We start from the raw sequence: 16,797 nt of genomic DNA, 5'->3' as shown, positions 1-16,797 counted from the left end.
ATTAACTTTTTTCCTTTTGACTTTTAACACCGTTAGTCAATTTGGTATATGTTTGCTAACGGAATTAACCTCAATGTACTATTTTGTAAATTTTTAAACTAAAGGACTGCAATCGAAAACGGATGTAACCACAATGTTTATTTTTGTACTTTTCCCTACTCTAATTAGGAGATTGCTTGCGGTTGTGGGTCCGGGCCATTAGCAATATATCCGACCCGGATAGAGAAAACATACCCGTATTCGAATTCTGAAATCTGAACCTTTTTTTTTTCCTTTCTAGACCAGAAATATATTGGTAGACCTCACTGTACCTGATAGCTCGATCTCACTGCCATCTAAGGCAAGTTTCCGGTCTGCTTCGATCAGGATTCAGGCGGACTTTTACGTTCTCTGTTGCCTATTTTACCTTAGTTTGTGATTAACTTTCTCCCATTTTCTTGCTAAATGCGGATTTTCCTTTAATTGATTCACTTCACTTTTCATTCTCATTGTTTCTATGAATCAACTTCATTAAAGTAAGGATCTATCTAATTATCCTTAGTAACTATGCGCATTGAACTAAACACAACTCAATTTCGATATAGAGTGTTTTGAGCTCTTCTTTATTATATATTTAACTGTTCTGCTTTGATTTTTTATTTTATTTTTTGAGGTTGCTTGTTATATCAGTGTTTTTTTCTTCGTTCTGTACTTAGTTCGAACCCTAAATCTTTGTACGTTTTCCTTGAAGGTTTTGAGTTGCGAGGAAGATATGCGAAGTGAAGTAGAAGATTGATCTCGAAAATGCAAGGTGTTGGAGCTAAGATTAGGGTGGCGGTTCCTGTTTTAGTAACCATAGTGATTGGTTTGTTTGGTTTGTATGGATTGTTGAAGCCCGTTTCAAATGGTTGTGTAATGACGTATATGTATCCTACTTATATTCCAATTTCTCCTAAAAATGGTGGATCTTCTGCCAAGTATGGGTTGTACTTGTACCATGAAGGATGGAAAAAGATTGATTTCAACGAGCATCTAAAGCAGCTCAGTGGCGTACCAGTTCTTTTTATTCCCGGGAATGGGGGTAGCTACAAGCAGGCAGGGCCTTCCTTTCCTTTACTTCTTTTAATTTAACTTCAAGGACAAATAATGTTAACCACTGAGAGAACTCTTGGCCTTAGAGGTTTATTGTATTAAGGAACACAAGGACATAATTGCAACATCCAGCAGAACTCATAATACTGCTAGCATTAGATTCTTTCCATTTCAGTTTCCTTTCCTTTTCTATACTATATTACTTTCCATCTCATGTTGAAATACAGATACCTGTATTAAACTGCAAGGAAAAATTGAAGGTTTTAGATACAAAATTTAGGTGAAGAAGAGATTTAACATTTGATTGAGATCTTTAATTGTGAGACCTTTTCCCTCCTCTCATTCCCTTCATTTGTCACATACATTTGGAACAAAGGCTTGTTTTCAAATTCTAGCATACATCTTTGTTTATCATTTTGACTCTGTTTTCCTCCTTATAGGTAAGATCCTTAGCTGCAGAATGTGATAGGGCATATCAAGGAGGTCCACTTGAACGGAATTTTTATCAAGAAGTTTACCTGACTCCTGAGGAGGGAGGTGCAGATGTTAGTATGTCTGGCTTTAAATTACCTAACCAATATGCTAGCAGACTGGACTGGTTTGCTGTGGATCTAGAAGGTGAACATTCAGCAATGGATGGTCGCATACTTGAAGAACATACAGAATATGTTGTTTATGCCATTCACAAGGTATTGCATGCCAATCATATTTGCGTTGTTATCTTCAAAAGTGTGGACAAATCAACTGCTACCTATTAAACTGAAATATGATAGTATTATATACTTAGTACAAATGGATTCTTATTAATATTTTATTATTTTTAAAAAAGTATAGCTAAACATGTCTCATAGAGGTAGTATAAAAAAACAAAGTGACAGCTATCCTCTAGAGGTGAATAATTTTCTTATTTCAGAACTAGGGAAGCTTTTGTTAAAGATGTTTTCCATGTGAAGTTTTAGGTTCAAGCTTATGCTTGTGAAGGTTAAAATGCATTTTTGTCCCTCTACTTAATCAATTGCTACACGAGTTTGCCTTCTGGAACTCTTTTAAGTCAAAGTCGCTAAGTTACATTGATTCCTTGATTATCATTTCTATGAATCAAATTAGGTTCACCTTCTAGCTCTTCTTATTACTCATTGATCTTTCATGCACTTACACCTTAGATTTGCATGACCGTCACGGTGTTGTCCCTTAATTATAACTTAAATTCTCTTGAACTTATTCTTGAAGCATTATTGTTTTTAATAGTCTAGGCTTGTTTGCATGCATGTTTTGCTTTTGGCAATTGGTTACTATATTGTCATGCCTGCAGATCTTGGATCAGTACAAACAATCTCATGATACCCGAGAAAGAGAAGGTGCTGCAACCTCTGGTAGCTTGCCAAAGAGTGTGATATTGGTTGGTCATTCTATGGGTGGTTTTGTTGCTAGAGCTGCAATTATTCATCCTCAGTTAAGGAAGTCAGCTGTTGAAACTGTTCTTACGCTTTCAACCCCCCACCAGTGAGCTTTATAACTTCTTACTGCCCTTGGTTGTCATTTCAAATATTAATTGCTAGACTCACCAATTCTTTTCCAGGTCGCCTCCACTTGCATTGCAGCCATCGCTTGGTCACTATTTTGCCCATGTAAATCAGGAATGGAAGAAGAGATATGGGGTTCAAACCACTCGGACAGGACATATGCCAGATCCATTGCTCTCTAACGTTGTTGTTGTCTCTGTCTCTGGTGGTTATAATGATTATCAGGTCATTTTAAATATATATTTGGGTGCAAAAATTTACAGCATCTGAGCAATTGGTATGGTGCATGGTGGAATGCTTCAAGAATGTTCACTTGTATCAATAAAAAAAAGGGCGGCCCGGTCGCACTACGCGTCCCCGCTGAGCGAGGGTCCGGGGAGGGGTCCCACCACAAGGGTGTACTGGGGGCAAGCCTTCCCCTGCCAATTTATTTGGCAAGAGGCCGCTCCTAAGACTCGAACCCGTGACCTCTTGGTCACACGACAACAACGTTTACCGTTGCGCCAAGGCTCGCCCTCAATGTTCACTTGTATCAATAAATGAATGATTTTTCCATAAGGAAGTTATTCTTTGAAAATTGGAAGATACATTATGGAAGTTAATCTCTTGTTTTTCACTATGGTACAATTTCTTTGTAATTTCCACTCCTTGAGTTAGGCTATATTGTGCTTAGAGTAGTAGCACCTCAGAGTAATTGTTTAGATCAGTCCCTTTTTCTATTGCTTTCTCCAGTCCAGTCTAAAAGCTTGAGCTGGTGGGTACAGATGCTATTAATTCATAATATGTAACACCATTTTTTTATATGCTTTCTGATTAGTGATTTATTATTGTTACAATCTCTTTATCATTAATTATTCTGTTAACTGAGCTGCAAATTATGCTGTTCACATTATCTTGCCTTATCATATAAAGATTTTATTAAAATGATCTATTCCATAAACTAACTCTTTTTTGTATTTCCAGGTGCGATCCAAGTTAGAGTCCTTGGATGACATTGTGCCTTCCACTCATGGCTTTATGATAAGTAGTACAGGCATGAAAAATGTCTGGCTGTCAATGGAACATCAGGCTATCTTATGGTGTAATCAACTAGTTGTGCAAGTAAGTATATTGTCTTTTCTTGGACCAAACTTAAGACTACTTCAGTTGCTGATTGTGCATGTTATGTCTAGGTATCACATACTCTGCTTAGTCTAATAGACTCCAAAACAGGTCAGCCATTTCCTGAAACCACAAAGAGACTCACAGTATTTTCAAGAATGCTTCGTAGTGGGATTCCAGAGACTTTCATTTGGACGAGGCCGTCAGACTCATCTTATCAGTCAACTCATGATTCCATTAGCGATGTAAAAGATCCCCTTGGTAATTTTTAGTCTTTAACATATGTTTTTATATCAGCTGAAGGCTATTTGTGGTTTAAAATGTTTAATGTCTACTTTTGGTAATTTGGATGGTGAAATTCATGATGATGTCTTATAAATTCTTTTATAACCTTAAGGAAGCATGTATTGCATTGCATGTGATAGAAAATTTGGAGCTGGAGTTGGGAAACTTTTTCTACAATGACATAGAAAGTAGGCGCAACAGATTAGAAGAGATTAAACTAGAGTTTAGATTTGTTAGAGGTATTTGTTAGGAAACAGACTGTTTTAGAATCTTTATTAGATTCGTATTCTTTTATTTTCTCTAACAGCTTTATTCCTAATTCTGTTAGGCATTAGGTTTTATTTCCGTAATAGTAGTTTTTTTAGGATTCATGCATTAGTTCCATTTTGGATTTTGCTTTCCTAAGGAGGATTCTGTTTTTACAGTTTTCCCCTCAGTTTCAGTAAAGAGAGAACTAGAGGGAAGGTAAGAACCACTGTTGAGAGAGAGATTGTAAAATCAGAAACTAATGCATGAATCCTAAACATAACCTTCATAAAATAGCTTCAAATGAAAACCGAAGTGGACACAAAACAGACACAGATATGAAATGCGGAAACACTACTAAAGCGAAGTTTCCTTTGAACTTAGGTGAGCACTATAGTCAAGTTGGACCAACTATACTTTAGCTGTGATCATTCGAAGTTGCCTTCAACTGCTCTTTTCTTTCTACTTATGTCTGTCCTTTTAATGTACTAGTGAGGAGTTTTAGATTTTTACTGTTAAAGTAAAATACAAGCTGCTAGCTACAATCAGTGAAGCTGCTCTTTATATGAAAGCAAGAAGGCCAAAGAAATAGAACTTCTCAACACTTACCTTATCTGTATTTTTATATTTTTTTTCAAATATTCGCAGTCAACGCTGAATATAACAATGTTATAGATTTGAGTAATAAATCACACAGGGATAAATCCTAAACTGCTCGTTTGGTAATTGGTCAACAACTCGTTTTACAGTGCTGTTTGGCTGTTGGAGGGTAAGGTAGTAATTTCACCATTTTCATGTGAAATACAGCTAAAAAAGCATGATAATCCCAGATTTTTTTATTGGTTTCAAAGGATTATACTGTGTCAGAATTTACTATCATGACTTGCAGAACTGTTAATCATATTGCAGAAAATGCAAATTAAGAGCTATGTGGTAGAGTTCTATTTTCAATTTCAAGTTCCACTCTTTTATTACCTTGGAAAACTACAAATTTCAAAGATTGTAATTGTTTGATATTTGCAGGTTCTCAAGTGTATGCTTTATCTGGTTGTCCCAGTAATATTAACTGGAATAATGATGCCCTTGAGAGGGATCTATACATCCAGACGACCAGTATGACTGTCTTGGCCATGGATGGGAGGAGGAGATGGATGGACATACAAAAATTTGTTAGTATTGCCTTAGTTCATCATTGATATTGGGGAAAACGTTTTAGCTATGGTCTTTTTTGCTATTAATGTTTAATAGATTATTGATCCTTGAGAGTTCATTTCCAACTTTTATTTGCTTGTTCTCAGCATCTGGCTTAGAGACCAGGGTTAAAGATTTCTGCTCAATTTATACACTTCCTATTTAATTTTTCATATAAAAAGTTGGAAACTTTTTTTCTTCTTTTTTTGGGGATGGGGGGTGAAAGTTCAATCATCTTCTACTCAACAATTAGTACTTTGCTAGAATTCATTGAAGGTCTAGAATTGCAGTTAGAACTTAACCAGTATGCATTCTCAATTTTCTAAAAATAAGATTTTCCTACAACCTGCTTTTGTTTTCTTTATTTCCAATTCAGCATAAATCTAAAGTTGCTTACAGTTATAACATTTGTCTGCAGAGTTCAAATGGAAAAACCCATTTCATCTTTGTGACAAATCTCGCTCCTTGTTTTGGTGTTAGACTTCATCTGTGGCCTGAAAAGGCGAAATCAGCTTCAGAAGAGGCAAGAAGTCAAAGGATTGTGGAAGTAACATCAAAATTGGTGCAGATTCCTTCTCGACCAGCACCACGACAGGTTTTAAAAACTTCTACTTTTCTGAAAGTCTGATAGAAAAGATTATCTTGCCATTTACTAGATCAGAAAAATCAAAGGCGCTTCGGACAGGCTAAAGATGGATTCCACTTTTCTCAACTAGGCCGAGCTGAAAAGTTGCTTCTTGTTCTTTATGCTGCTTCTGGAGTCTTGTAAATTGAAATTAGTCTATAGTTATATGCTATCAATTGGAGGTCAAAAGTTTTATGCTGTCAGAGTTTGATTTGACTAAACTTGCCTTAATATGGGTGACAACTCACTGTATGTTTTGCATATCCTGATTGTTTATCAGGTTGAACCTGGTAGTCAGACTGAACAAGCACCTCCATCTTCTGTACTTCAGTTGAGTCCAGAAGATATGCGTGGATTTAGGTTCCTGACTATTTCAGTTGCTCCTCGTCCGGTATTTGTTTCATTCTATATATTTTTTGACTTTTCCTTCTCTTAAATGTCATATGGGGCTGCATAGCTTTATACCTTTGCCTTAACCGCTTTAGTGTTACACTTACCTTCTATATGACTCTGTTTCATCTTATATATTCAGAATCCATGCAAAATGCTATACCTTGATATTGTTCACATCTTGGTTACTGTCAATATAGACATAGGCCGGATATGAATATCTCTGGAGCTGCAAATGAACTACAAATGATTGGCCTTGTTCTGTCACAGGTTGTGCAACCTTTTGTAGTAAATATAAGGCCAAACACCACTTAATGGCTTACCTGCTAAATCTCAGCTTGCATTAGCTTGGCTTGAGCAGGTTCCTGATTATTGACCAGTCTCATTTAGCTTATAGCCTGGAGTACTGTTACATTTTAGTGACCTATACTTTGTTCATACCCACAATGGCACACTAGGGCATGAACCATAGACGTTCTTACAAATTCCTGTTTGATTTTGCATATTAGAAACACGATTTAATCAGTGGAAATTTTTTAACCAGCTAATCTCCATTTTAATACATCATAAAGGTACAAATGTCTGCAAATGTTTATTGCACCCATTTTCTTCTTAAAAAAATTCTCATGAATGTCATAATAACTGTCCTTGTGGCTTAATATTTTGGAATGTCTGAGTAATTGACGTGTGTGAATCTCTGATATTCAGAGTCTTTCAGGCAGACCTCCGCCGGCAGCTTCCATGGCAATTGGGCAGTTCTTTAATCCAGAGGATGGAAAGAAAGAGTTGCCTTCTCTGTTGATGCTTTTTAGTACCTATTCTCAAAAGGTCAAAATCTTAATGGAAGATCTAAAGTACTTTCTGAGCTTATTAGTTATATAATTATACCACTATTCGGGAGCAGAAAGATGAGAAAAGTAGAGGGAAGGAAAATGAGAGGAAAGAAAACAGAGATGAAACCTGCCTTCTACCCTCCTTTGTGGATTGAAGAGGAAAATGGGTCTAACTATTGGTAAGGTGACTGTTATGTTCTTCACGTCTCTTTTGTAAATTCAGATTTTTTCAAGGAAATTGAGTAATATCACTAACCTTTGCCATGGTTTCCTCTCTCAGATGTAGAAGAGTCCTCTTCCCTCGTTTTCCATTCCTCCACTTTCATCGTCTCTGAAAAGAAAGTAGGAACATTTTGGATGGCTTTGCTCCCTGAAATTTCTTCATCTCTTTTCCTCCATCTCCATGCCAAGTAGTCTAAATTTGTGAATTGCATTAACCAATTTTAGTCACGACTGACTTTTGACCGGCTGCATGACTCTTGTGATGCGCAGGAAATATTTTTGGAAGAGGATCATTCCCTTGCTTTCAGCTTATCATTCCCTATTAGCTTAGGGCTTTTGCCTGTTACTATATCTCTGAAAACTGTGGGCTGTGGATTAAGAAGACCTGAGCTTCCTGCCGAAGATGCTGAAGAGATGGATGACAGCAGTAAGGAATTGACTTTATTTTTTTAATTTGCATAATCTTTTGATTTCTATTGGATCTTCTGATTATCCAAAATGCATCTCTGTAATGCTACCAGTCTGTCAACGTGGAATATGACATATAGTGTACAATGTACATGTACTTATATGTACTAAATCAGTTTGCTGGGGAAAACTGCTGGAAGCGCAAAAGATAAATAATAAATCTAGCTAATACAACAACAACAACAACAACAAAGCCTTAGTCCCGAAATGATTCGGGGTCGGCTAACATGAATCATCATATAAACCCGTGAAATCAAGTCGTGTCAGCGACACAAATTCGTAGATATTCTTCTGACTTCCCTAGTGTCAATGTTATAAACATCATGGCTTTCCATACTCTTTATTTTTCTTTAAGTTTTTTTCCCTGATATAGTGGAATATGACATATAGTGTACATGTACTTATATGCACTAATTCAGTTTAAGAATTGGTCAATGCTGGGGAAAACTGCTGGAAGCGCAAAAGATAAATAATAAAATCTAGCTAATCTATGCCAAAAATTTGCACGAAAAGATGTTATGTTGAGTGCTTATATTGAGTATATACTCCGAGGTAGATATTCGTCTGACTTCCCTAGTGTCAATGTTATAAACATCATGTTTTTCCATACTCTTTATTTTTCTTTAAGTTTGTTTCCCTGATATAAGATAAGCCCTTTTGGCATTTACTTTGATTAATTTTACAGGGCAAAGACTTGATATGATTATTTTGATCAGTGATTGGTTTCAGTACTGTGGAAATTATAAATCCTTAGATGTATCTCATTTCCAAAATCCCTTGTGAATTTCCTCTATGATTTATATCCTTTTATGCTAAGTTAGCTTCCTTGGCAATTCAGAGCTTTGCAAATTGCGTTGTTTCCCACCGGTAGCAATTGCATGGGATCCAACATCAGGTCTGCACATCTTTCCTAATTTGGATGGTGAAAAAATTATTGTTGATTCATCACCTGCCTTGTGGAGTTCTCCTGAGGGATCTGAAAAAACCACTGTTCTTTTATTGGTATGCTGCTTATTAACAAATTTATTGTATATATGCTATTACTAATTATTTTTAGTGCTACATACCTATTGACAAAAGTGTACTATTTTGTTTCACATCCATTTACAGGTGGATCCTCATTGTTCATATAAAATGAGAGTCGCTGTTTTTGAACCTGCAGCTGCTAGCAGGTTTTTGCTTTTGTATAGTTCACAGGTGATAGGAAAACCCTGAAATGGTTGTATTTTCCTATTGTGTAATGTTTGCTTTCTTTTCTTTTGGGTTTCATTTTCATTTTAGAAAATACCTTGTTTGCTTGAAGTTTCTCATCATATTTGCTATTATTTTTTCATTGGAGTTTCCTCATCATATTTGCTATTATTTTTTATGCTTCATTTTTTCAATTAAATGTTGTGAGGAACTCTGTGAATGCTGTACTGCTATGATTTATTCATGTGATTCAACTCTAAACAAAATCCATGTAGAAAATACTTATGGTATTGTGATGTATCTTGGTCATCTAAATGTGGCAAGGACATTGTTTTGCCTTTTGAATAGCAATTCCAAGCGTGAGAGTTTCATTCATGTAGAAGAGATATAGGAACCAGGAAAATAGGAAAAATTCTAGTAACCACCTTGAATTCTTTGGATAACCTGTTAAACAGTGATTCTGTCTAAGGTTTTTTGCCTGAGGAATCTTATGGTGTTTTTGTTAATAATTACTGGAAAAAGTCATCAAAAAGGAACATTGGTCTATAAAAATGGGGGAAGGTTCTTATAATCAACATATGAATTCATGTGAATTAACATGCTATGTGCATACTTAGAAAACATATCTGCATTTGATTTTAACATCTAGTAGGAGCATTCAATTTCATGTTGGATAGAGAAGCACCTCGATTTTTTTTTTTGTCATGGGATGTTACAGAACCAGGCATTTAATAATTTTAATGAACATGCTGTTATGAAAATACTTCATATTAATGAGCAAATAACAGTTTGAAAGCTTAAATGCTTTTTTGTTTGTTGGCATGTTTATTAATTGTTAGTTTGTCCACCAAGATGTATTTTCCAAATACATTCCTTGAAGGAAGCATGTTCTACTGTAGTGTTTTTCTCATATGTGTTTTTGACAAAGATGAATTAGTAGTCGTGAAAATGCCTTGGTGTTTGTTATCAAAGAAATATAAACTCTTTTGGTGTAGTTGAATGAGAAGTGTTCTGTAGTATTAAGTACCCTGTGGCCATGAGTGCTAATTTTTATTCTTTTGCTAGTAGTGTTGTAAATCCTTTGGGTAAATACTGAGCTAGTTCATTTTTTGGTACTTGTTTAATGCAGATAGTTGGTTTCTCCATTGCAGTTATCTTTTTTGCTCTAATGCGACAAGCATATTCATGGGATCTTGATCTGCCTATACCCTCAATGCTGACAGCTGTAGAATCCAATTTGAGAATGCCATTACCATTCTTGATTCTAGCAGTGATACCCATTTTTGTTTCATTGTTCATTTCCTTGCTAATGTCTCAACCCCTTCCTTCATTTGCTAGCTTCATCATTGTTGCACTGGTTTGCTACTCATATGCAAATGGTTCCATAATTCTACTGATCTCTGTTTCCCAATTTGTCTTCTATGCGGCTGCAACCATACATGTTTTCATCAAGACAAGGTTGGTGAGCTTTCCTCTTTGTGTTTTATACTGTGTAAATAATGAGCTTAGGAGATGTATCTGTTAATGTTGGGAGTTGGTATATTGAGACAAAGAGAAGGGCAGGAAAAAGAAAAAAAAGTCAAAGAACTTATACATGCAATAGACATCTGCACAGGTTTTCTTTAACTATTTCTGATTCTTTTTCTTTTTATTTGTTAAAGTAAAACGACACTAAGAAATGTCAGGCAGCCTAAGAACATGGCAATTCTAGTAGACCTAGTATTTTTAAGGGGAAAAAGGTCAAATATAGGCGTTCCCTTTGTTGACTTACTCGTTTTAGTTTTAACTGGTCATTTGACTTTCACTTTCACTTGGGCTATAGTTTATTTTGTTTATTCACTTATTTTGCTTTTCGTTTTGCACGGTGTAGGTGGCAAGGATGGGAAGGAAATTTCCGCTTTGGATTTCTCCATTGGTTTATTAATCTTTCCTCGAGTTTCATTTCATTGAAGGTAAATTCTCACATCTGACACATGCTGTAATCAGAGTGGTGGTGTTGGTTATATAACAATAATTTACAAGTGTTCCCCTGGAAATTTGTCCTTGAAACCTGGTTACTGGGCTTGGCTTCTAATTCTAAATACAAGGAAGAGACAACTTGGGTACAAAGGCAGCCTGAATTTTGACTCTTTGGATGTCTGTTTTCACTTCTATTATCTTCCTTCTGGGACTTTCATACTCATTTTTCTAATCCCTAACTTTTGGTTCCTTTTTTATGCTTGGATTTTCTTTCCTTGATCTGAATTCTTTTTGAAGCAGGTCATAAGGATTGTGAGACTCAATCCATTACTTGTAACAACATTAACTGCAATTACATTGGGATGCCTAGTTCATCCAGCATTCGGCTTGTTCATACTTCTATTATCTCATGCTTTCTGCTGTCATAATGCCTTGTGCAGGTACACCTGTTTGTTAACTTCTGTATTTATTTTGTTTACTGTTTTTGGTAGATACACATCCTAAGAGCCGTTCTATGTTTTTGTAACAGTTTTTTGACGGCTTCCTTTCGCAGCCATGCAAGGAGAAATGAACTGTTTGATTTTAAAGATGAAGGAAATGAAAGAACTCAGGAAGTTGCATTAAAACATAAAGGCGAGTTGAACCATAACTCCCCATTAGAAGAAAAGAGCTCTGATAGTCCGAACTCCTCAAAAAGTTTTGGTGACACGCAGTTGGAAATTTTCCATCACCGACATGGCTTGTTCATGCTTCATCTTCTTGCAGCACTGATGTTTGTCCCCTCTCTAGTGGCTTGGTTGCAGGTATGAATGGTTCATTCATACTCTAATAATAGGATTAAGTACTTCATATTGTCACTTCTGCAGATTCTGAATGAATCTCAAATAATCATTGAGTTTGCATCATCAGATTGCTACAAAACCTAAATTAATTCCTACACCCTTAATATTGACATGGTACATGATATTTTTGTTTCTATAAGATGCATGTTGTTCTTCAACTATGAAGACAAACATCATAGTCTAATTTGTTCCTAAACAATACGATCTCTCTCTGAGCTGGGAATCAACAGATTGTTAACATGGTATGATTATAAATGTCATTTTTTATTTTATAAATTGGCAATATGCTTTCTATCTGCATTCCATTTTGTTTTGTTTTACAATGCAAAATGGTTAGCACAATATGGAAAACTTGACATTTATGGTGGACCCATGGGCTATTGCCAAGGGATCACTGTCAGCATGCACGCACTTGAGCTGAAAATTTGTTATCACTTGTAGCATAATACCCAAACCCTTGAGTTTTTACAGAGAATTGAGGCTCTTCATATGCAACCTGTTTCGAAGTCCTTCATATTGAAATTTGTTGCAGAGAATAGGATTGGGTCATAGCTTTCCATGGTTCCTGGATTCAGCACTTTGCATTGGTGTCATTCTTCATGGTGTCTTCACTGCAAAACCAGAGTGCAATTCCATATTTTCCTTCCCGACAATACATGGGAGGGAATTGAGATTGAATTTCATATATCTACTTGCTGGCTACTATTCCTATCTCTCTGGGTTGGGCTTGGAGCCATACAAAGTATTTTATGCCATGGCTGCTGTAGGGTTCATATCCTTCATTTTGACGGGATTACAGAGGAGAAGGGACAAGGGAGAACCACGATTTGGGCGGAAAAAGCATTCTCATAGACATTGAGCTATCTTCTCCTTACAGCCATCCAAACATACACTCCAAGATTGTTGTTCATTGAATATCATATAGCAGAGGCACATCAACCTTGCTTTTGGCGCAGATTCATTGCAGGCAAGGGATGCAAGTTTTGCTACACGTGCAAGATGTAGAGTAGGATAAAACACGTTCATGAAATTTGTTGTTGTGAGGTTAATTAGTCAGGCAATGTATATGCAGCACGGCATTTTTGTACATGAATATTTTGTTTTGAGAGCTTAATCTGCAAAATTGAATGAGTGAATATTTTGTTTTGAGAGCTTAATCTGCAAAATTGAATGAGTGATTGTTGTAACATAGCATACGGCAGAAATCAACATTATTTGATACATATTGCAGAGTTGGATCATGCCAAAACCATTCGGTATCCATAGTTGTTCTACATTTCTGTTTGAGGAAGATGTTGCTTTCAAATTTTTTTTATGGATATTTGTTTCCCTTGAGTCATTTTGATATGATTTATAACAATGTATTAAGAGAAAAAATTCATGTTCATTCAGAGAAAAAACTGGCCTGAGGAAGCTAATTGTAGTTGGTCATATTGTATTATGAGAAAGGATTTGCTTTGCATCTGAATTCTCTTATCATATTCACTAGTTTCTTGTCATTAGGTTTTATCTTTTATTTGAGGAGTTATAGTAATGGTATCCCTGTTATAGAAGATATTGCTTTTCAGAGGATTAATTGTTTCTTTATTATTTTGTGTATCTGAAAAAGAAGAAAAATTGTATTCACTTTCTGAAATCTTTGTTTTTCGAAATGACGAGTTTGAATTAGATTAGGACACTTTAAAATTACACAATTCTAATTTGTACTTGATCCGTTTTAAGTTGATTTTGTTTGAATATTTTGAGTGAAGGAAAAAAGAAAGCATATATATATATATATTTAAAGAGGGAATCCTTAAACAATTTAGGAAAAGCCATATTTCTAAAAAGAAGAACATCAAACTATGAAAATGAAGGCCGGGTTCGGTTCCGAACGTTGTAATTAGCTCTAGATGCCATTGCTCTGAGATTAGCTCTAGCTAAAGAAAGAGAAGAAGAGCCCAAAAATTCTTCTCTCTGCAGCCTTAGAGCTAAAGCAGCATCTTCATCTTGGCTGGGTCTCCCACCTCCTCTTCTCCTCCCTCTTTCTAATACCCATGACAGATTTTGTCTTTGCATATTCCTCTCCACTTGTTCATTTTGTCTTGATGTTCCTCTTCTGTTCCTTCCAATCTCATCTCCATTCAATAACCGACTAAGTTCTTCTACCCCTTGCAGGGTTCGAGAATCCGTCTCGTCTTGCCCTCTCCTCGAATATTCAATTCCAAGATCTTCTAGTGTTGCCGGTCTTTTTCTCCTTGGAGCCTGTCTCCTTTCTAACATTTGGCGTGTTCGAGGACTCATCTCTTCTCGGCTTGCCTTCCTTGCTTCAACTTCTTCTGGAAACAGAAGTTGAATTGTGTTCCAAAGTACTGTGTTCACTGTACAAGATCTTCCATTGCTGCATAAGTTTAACTATCTGAAATTAGTATATGATCATTTGATCAACTTCATAATTAAAAAAGGCCCACTAGAAGAAGCATCAAACCTTATTAGCTGCCTGCACTTTGGGCATTTCCTTCCACATTTATCAGCAGCCGATCTCAAGCACTTCTTACAAAAGCTAAAAGCATAACAAATTCAGTTTCTTTATGGATGGAAACAATCAAGCATATCAAAGCCACTAAAGGTAGAAACTTTAGGTTACCTGTGCCCACAAGAAGTGGTGCTAGGTTCAAAGCAAATCTCTAGACATATCTGCAATTTATTCCATCCAAAATAATTAGGACCCACTTTGCCTAAATCAATCAAAATGAAAAACCATTAAGCAAAACAAGCGACTCTTACTGCACAAGAAAGCTCTTCTTTTAGTTTATCCATACGAGGGACAGCTGATTTTGAGCATGAAACACCAGAATCCTCTTTGCTTGATTCATCTTCATCTCTTTTACATTCTTCTACAACCTCAATTTTTTTCTCTTTCTGTTTCTCTGCCCATCGTGATTCACCAAAAAGAAATCAATTTCCTGATGCCTAATTCCTTAAAAATTTAGGGTAGAAAGAAAAAGAAATAATTACCTTGTCTTTGGGATTTTTCTTCATCTAGGTTAATGACAGGGATAGAAATCGAAATAGGACTCTTTCTCTGATTCCTGCGTTTTCTGATTATACAGAGAAAATTAACTAAAATGTAAACTGAATTTCCAAGAGATGAGTTTGGGTAAGGTACCTTCTTGAAGAGTTGGAAGGTGGAGTCTTGAGATTAAAATCGAAGCGTTTCTTGTGTTTAAACTCTCGATCGGGCGTATCCTCTACTATTAGGCTGGCGACAAGGATGGATTCTTCATCCCAGCCAGCCATGGCAGCCAAGGATTTCAATCTGGGACTGAACAAAGTCTCCATGTTTTCAACTGGGTTCGATTGCCTTTCAGCCGTTGGACTCTGTTTCAATTCAGGATCCACCATCGCCGGAAGGCTTTTCTTTCGGAGTTACTGTTTTGTTTGGAAGAGAGAGCCGACTCGATCGAGAAGAAAGTTCAAGGACAGAACAAAAGGGCTAGTAACGGTCGACTTCTTTTTTAAATAGAACTTTTTGAATACTTCTCTGTTGATTTAATATTCCTTTTTCTAAAAGCAATATTTCTTCATCTTCAACGGCTATTTTTAAAGATTTTTTTTTGGACAATATAATTAACCAAAGAACACCTAAGATCTTGGGTTAAGACTAGACCTGTCCATGGGTCGGGTTGGACCGGGTTCGGGTCGGGTCTGTCGGGCTTTTGTATAAAAGTGCTCGTCCCAAGCCCAGCTCAGCCCAGTCCAGTATTAATTTAGACGGGCTCGGGTCGGGTCGGGCTGGCTCGGGCTTAAAAATCAAATCCTAACCCCAACCCATATAAGCCCACCTAAAAAAATATTATTAATTTTTAATTATAAAAAATTAAATTTATACTTAAAATAAATATTTAATGATAAATATATAATATTTTTAATTAATATTAATAAGGCGACAATTAATGGAGCACTATCAAAATAAGAAGAAAGACTTGCATATGGTTTTCATTGACTTGGAGAAAGCATATGATAAGGTACCAAGGGAAGTACTTTGGTCGGCCTTGACAAGGAAATGCATTTCGCGGAAATATATTGACATCATAAAGGACATGTATGAGGGAGCATGCACAAGTGTACGTACTAGTGTTGGGAAGACTGAAGAGTTTCCTATTACGATTGGAGTGCATTAAAGTTCCGCACTAAGCCCATTTCTTTTTGCCATCGTTATGGATGAACTAACAAGTTCACTTCAAGATGGTATACCATGGTTCATGCTATTTGCAGATGATATTTTGTTGGTTGATGAGACGAAAGAAGGAGTGTAGAGGAAGTTGGAACTATGGAGACAAACTCTAGAATCTAGAGGCTTTAAGTTGAGCCGAAGTAAGACAGAATATTTGGAGTGTAAGTTTAGCGGCCATAGGAGTAGGGAGGCAGGGACAATCACCCTAGATGTGAGAGTTGTTCAGGCCTCAGATTGCTTCCGGTATTTAGGATCTATTATCCAAACGGATGGAGAAGTAGATGGAGATGTTGCTCATAGGATTAAAGCTGGTTGGTCGAAGTGGAAGAGTGCTGCGGGTTTCCTTTGTGACCCCAGCATGCCTAATAGATTGAAGGGAAAATTCTACCGGACGGCAATTAGACCAGCATTGTTATATGGTACGGAGTGTTGGGCAGTGAAACAATGCCACATCCATAAGATGTCGGTGGCGGAGATGCGTATGTTGAGATGGATGTGTGGTCATACGAGAAAGGATCGGGTGAGTAATGAAATAATTAGGACAAAAGTAGGGGTCACATCTATTGAGAATAAAATGAGAGAAAACCGACTAAAGTGGTTTGGCCATGTGAGACGTAGAGTGCTTGATGCGCCG

The 16,797-nt window shown here is 36.5% G+C and overlaps 2 protein-coding genes across 7 annotated transcripts; one reads left to right on the top strand and one right to left on the bottom strand.

Annotated features, from left to right (window-relative positions):
• The first annotated feature begins 253 nt into the window (after positions 1 to 253).
• Positions 254 to 13,210, top strand: LOC136232332 (GPI inositol-deacylase). 5 transcript variants are annotated; one of them, XM_066021406.1, is made up of 19 exons: positions 254 to 340; positions 731 to 1,074; positions 1,512 to 1,760; positions 2,384 to 2,574; positions 2,651 to 2,819; positions 3,558 to 3,695; positions 3,767 to 3,956; positions 5,250 to 5,395; positions 5,836 to 6,012; positions 6,323 to 6,433; positions 7,141 to 7,260; positions 7,758 to 7,914; positions 8,794 to 8,957; positions 9,066 to 9,152; positions 10,276 to 10,604; positions 11,017 to 11,098; positions 11,406 to 11,545; positions 11,635 to 11,908; positions 12,480 to 13,210. In XM_066021406.1, exons 2-19 carry the CDS (start codon positions 784 to 786, stop codon positions 12,804 to 12,806), a joined length of 3,342 nt encoding a protein of 1,113 aa, XP_065877478.1. In that variant the 5' UTR covers positions 254 to 340; positions 731 to 783; the 3' UTR covers positions 12,807 to 13,210. The 5 variants fall into 5 exon arrangements, with proteins under 5 accessions (XP_065877478.1, XP_065877480.1, XP_065877477.1 ...); XM_066021408.1 differs by lacking the exon at positions 254 to 340 and adding an exon at positions 379 to 515 and having other exon boundaries at positions 11,659 to 11,908; XM_066021405.1 differs by lacking the exon at positions 254 to 340 and adding an exon at positions 379 to 515.
• A 476-nt stretch (positions 13,211 to 13,686) lies between these two features.
• Positions 13,687 to 15,426, bottom strand: LOC136233002 (uncharacterized). 2 transcript variants are annotated; one of them, XM_066022512.1, is made up of 6 exons: positions 15,096 to 15,426; positions 14,945 to 15,027; positions 14,714 to 14,856; positions 14,574 to 14,623; positions 14,415 to 14,489; positions 13,687 to 14,327 (listed from the first exon to the last, which is right to left on the bottom strand). In XM_066022512.1, the coding sequence occupies exons 1-6, from the start codon at positions 15,329 to 15,331 to the stop codon at positions 13,790 to 13,792; spliced, it is 1,125 nt and encodes a 374-aa protein (XP_065878584.1). In that variant the 5' UTR covers positions 15,332 to 15,426; the 3' UTR covers positions 13,687 to 13,789. The 2 variants fall into 2 exon arrangements, with proteins under 2 accessions (XP_065878584.1, XP_065878585.1); XM_066022513.1 differs by having other exon boundaries at positions 14,945 to 15,018.
• Between the last annotated feature and the right edge of the window lie 1,371 nt (positions 15,427 to 16,797).

This window comes from Euphorbia lathyris, chromosome 6 (genome assembly GCF_963576675.1).
Source record: "Euphorbia lathyris chromosome 6, ddEupLath1.1, whole genome shotgun sequence".
Classification (NCBI taxonomy): Eukaryota; Viridiplantae; Streptophyta; class Magnoliopsida; order Malpighiales; family Euphorbiaceae; genus Euphorbia; species Euphorbia lathyris.
Note: the sequence above shows the minus strand (reverse complement) of the source record. Positions and strands in the feature narration are given on the sequence as shown.

What these genes read in the sequence shown, in the direction of transcription:
- LOC136232332 (XM_066021406.1), top strand. Translation starts at nt 784, where the DNA reads ATGCAAGGTGTTGGAGCTAAGATTAGGGTGGCGGTTCCTGTTTTAGTA. An exon ending in ATGGGGGTAGCTACAAGCAG is followed by an intron (nt 1,075 to 1,511) that starts GCAGGGCCTTCC and finishes TCCTCCTTATAG; the next exon opens with GTAAGATCCTTAGCTGCAGA. An exon ending in CATGTTTTCATCAAGACAAG is followed by an intron (nt 10,605 to 11,016) that starts GTTGGTGAGCTT and finishes TGCACGGTGTAG; the next exon opens with GTGGCAAGGATGGGAAGGAA.
- LOC136233002 (XM_066022512.1), bottom strand. Translation starts at nt 15,331, where the DNA reads ATGGTGGATCCTGAATTGAAACAGAGTCCAACGGCTGAAAGGCAATCG. An exon ending in AGAAAAATCCCAAAGACAAG is followed by an intron (nt 14,857 to 14,944) that starts GTAATTATTTCT and finishes CACGATGGGCAG; the next exon opens with AGAAACAGAAAGAGAAAAAA. An exon ending in AAGTGCAGGCAGCTAATAAG is followed by an intron (nt 14,328 to 14,414) that starts GTTTGATGCTTC and finishes AAACTTATGCAG; the next exon opens with CAATGGAAGATCTTGTACAG.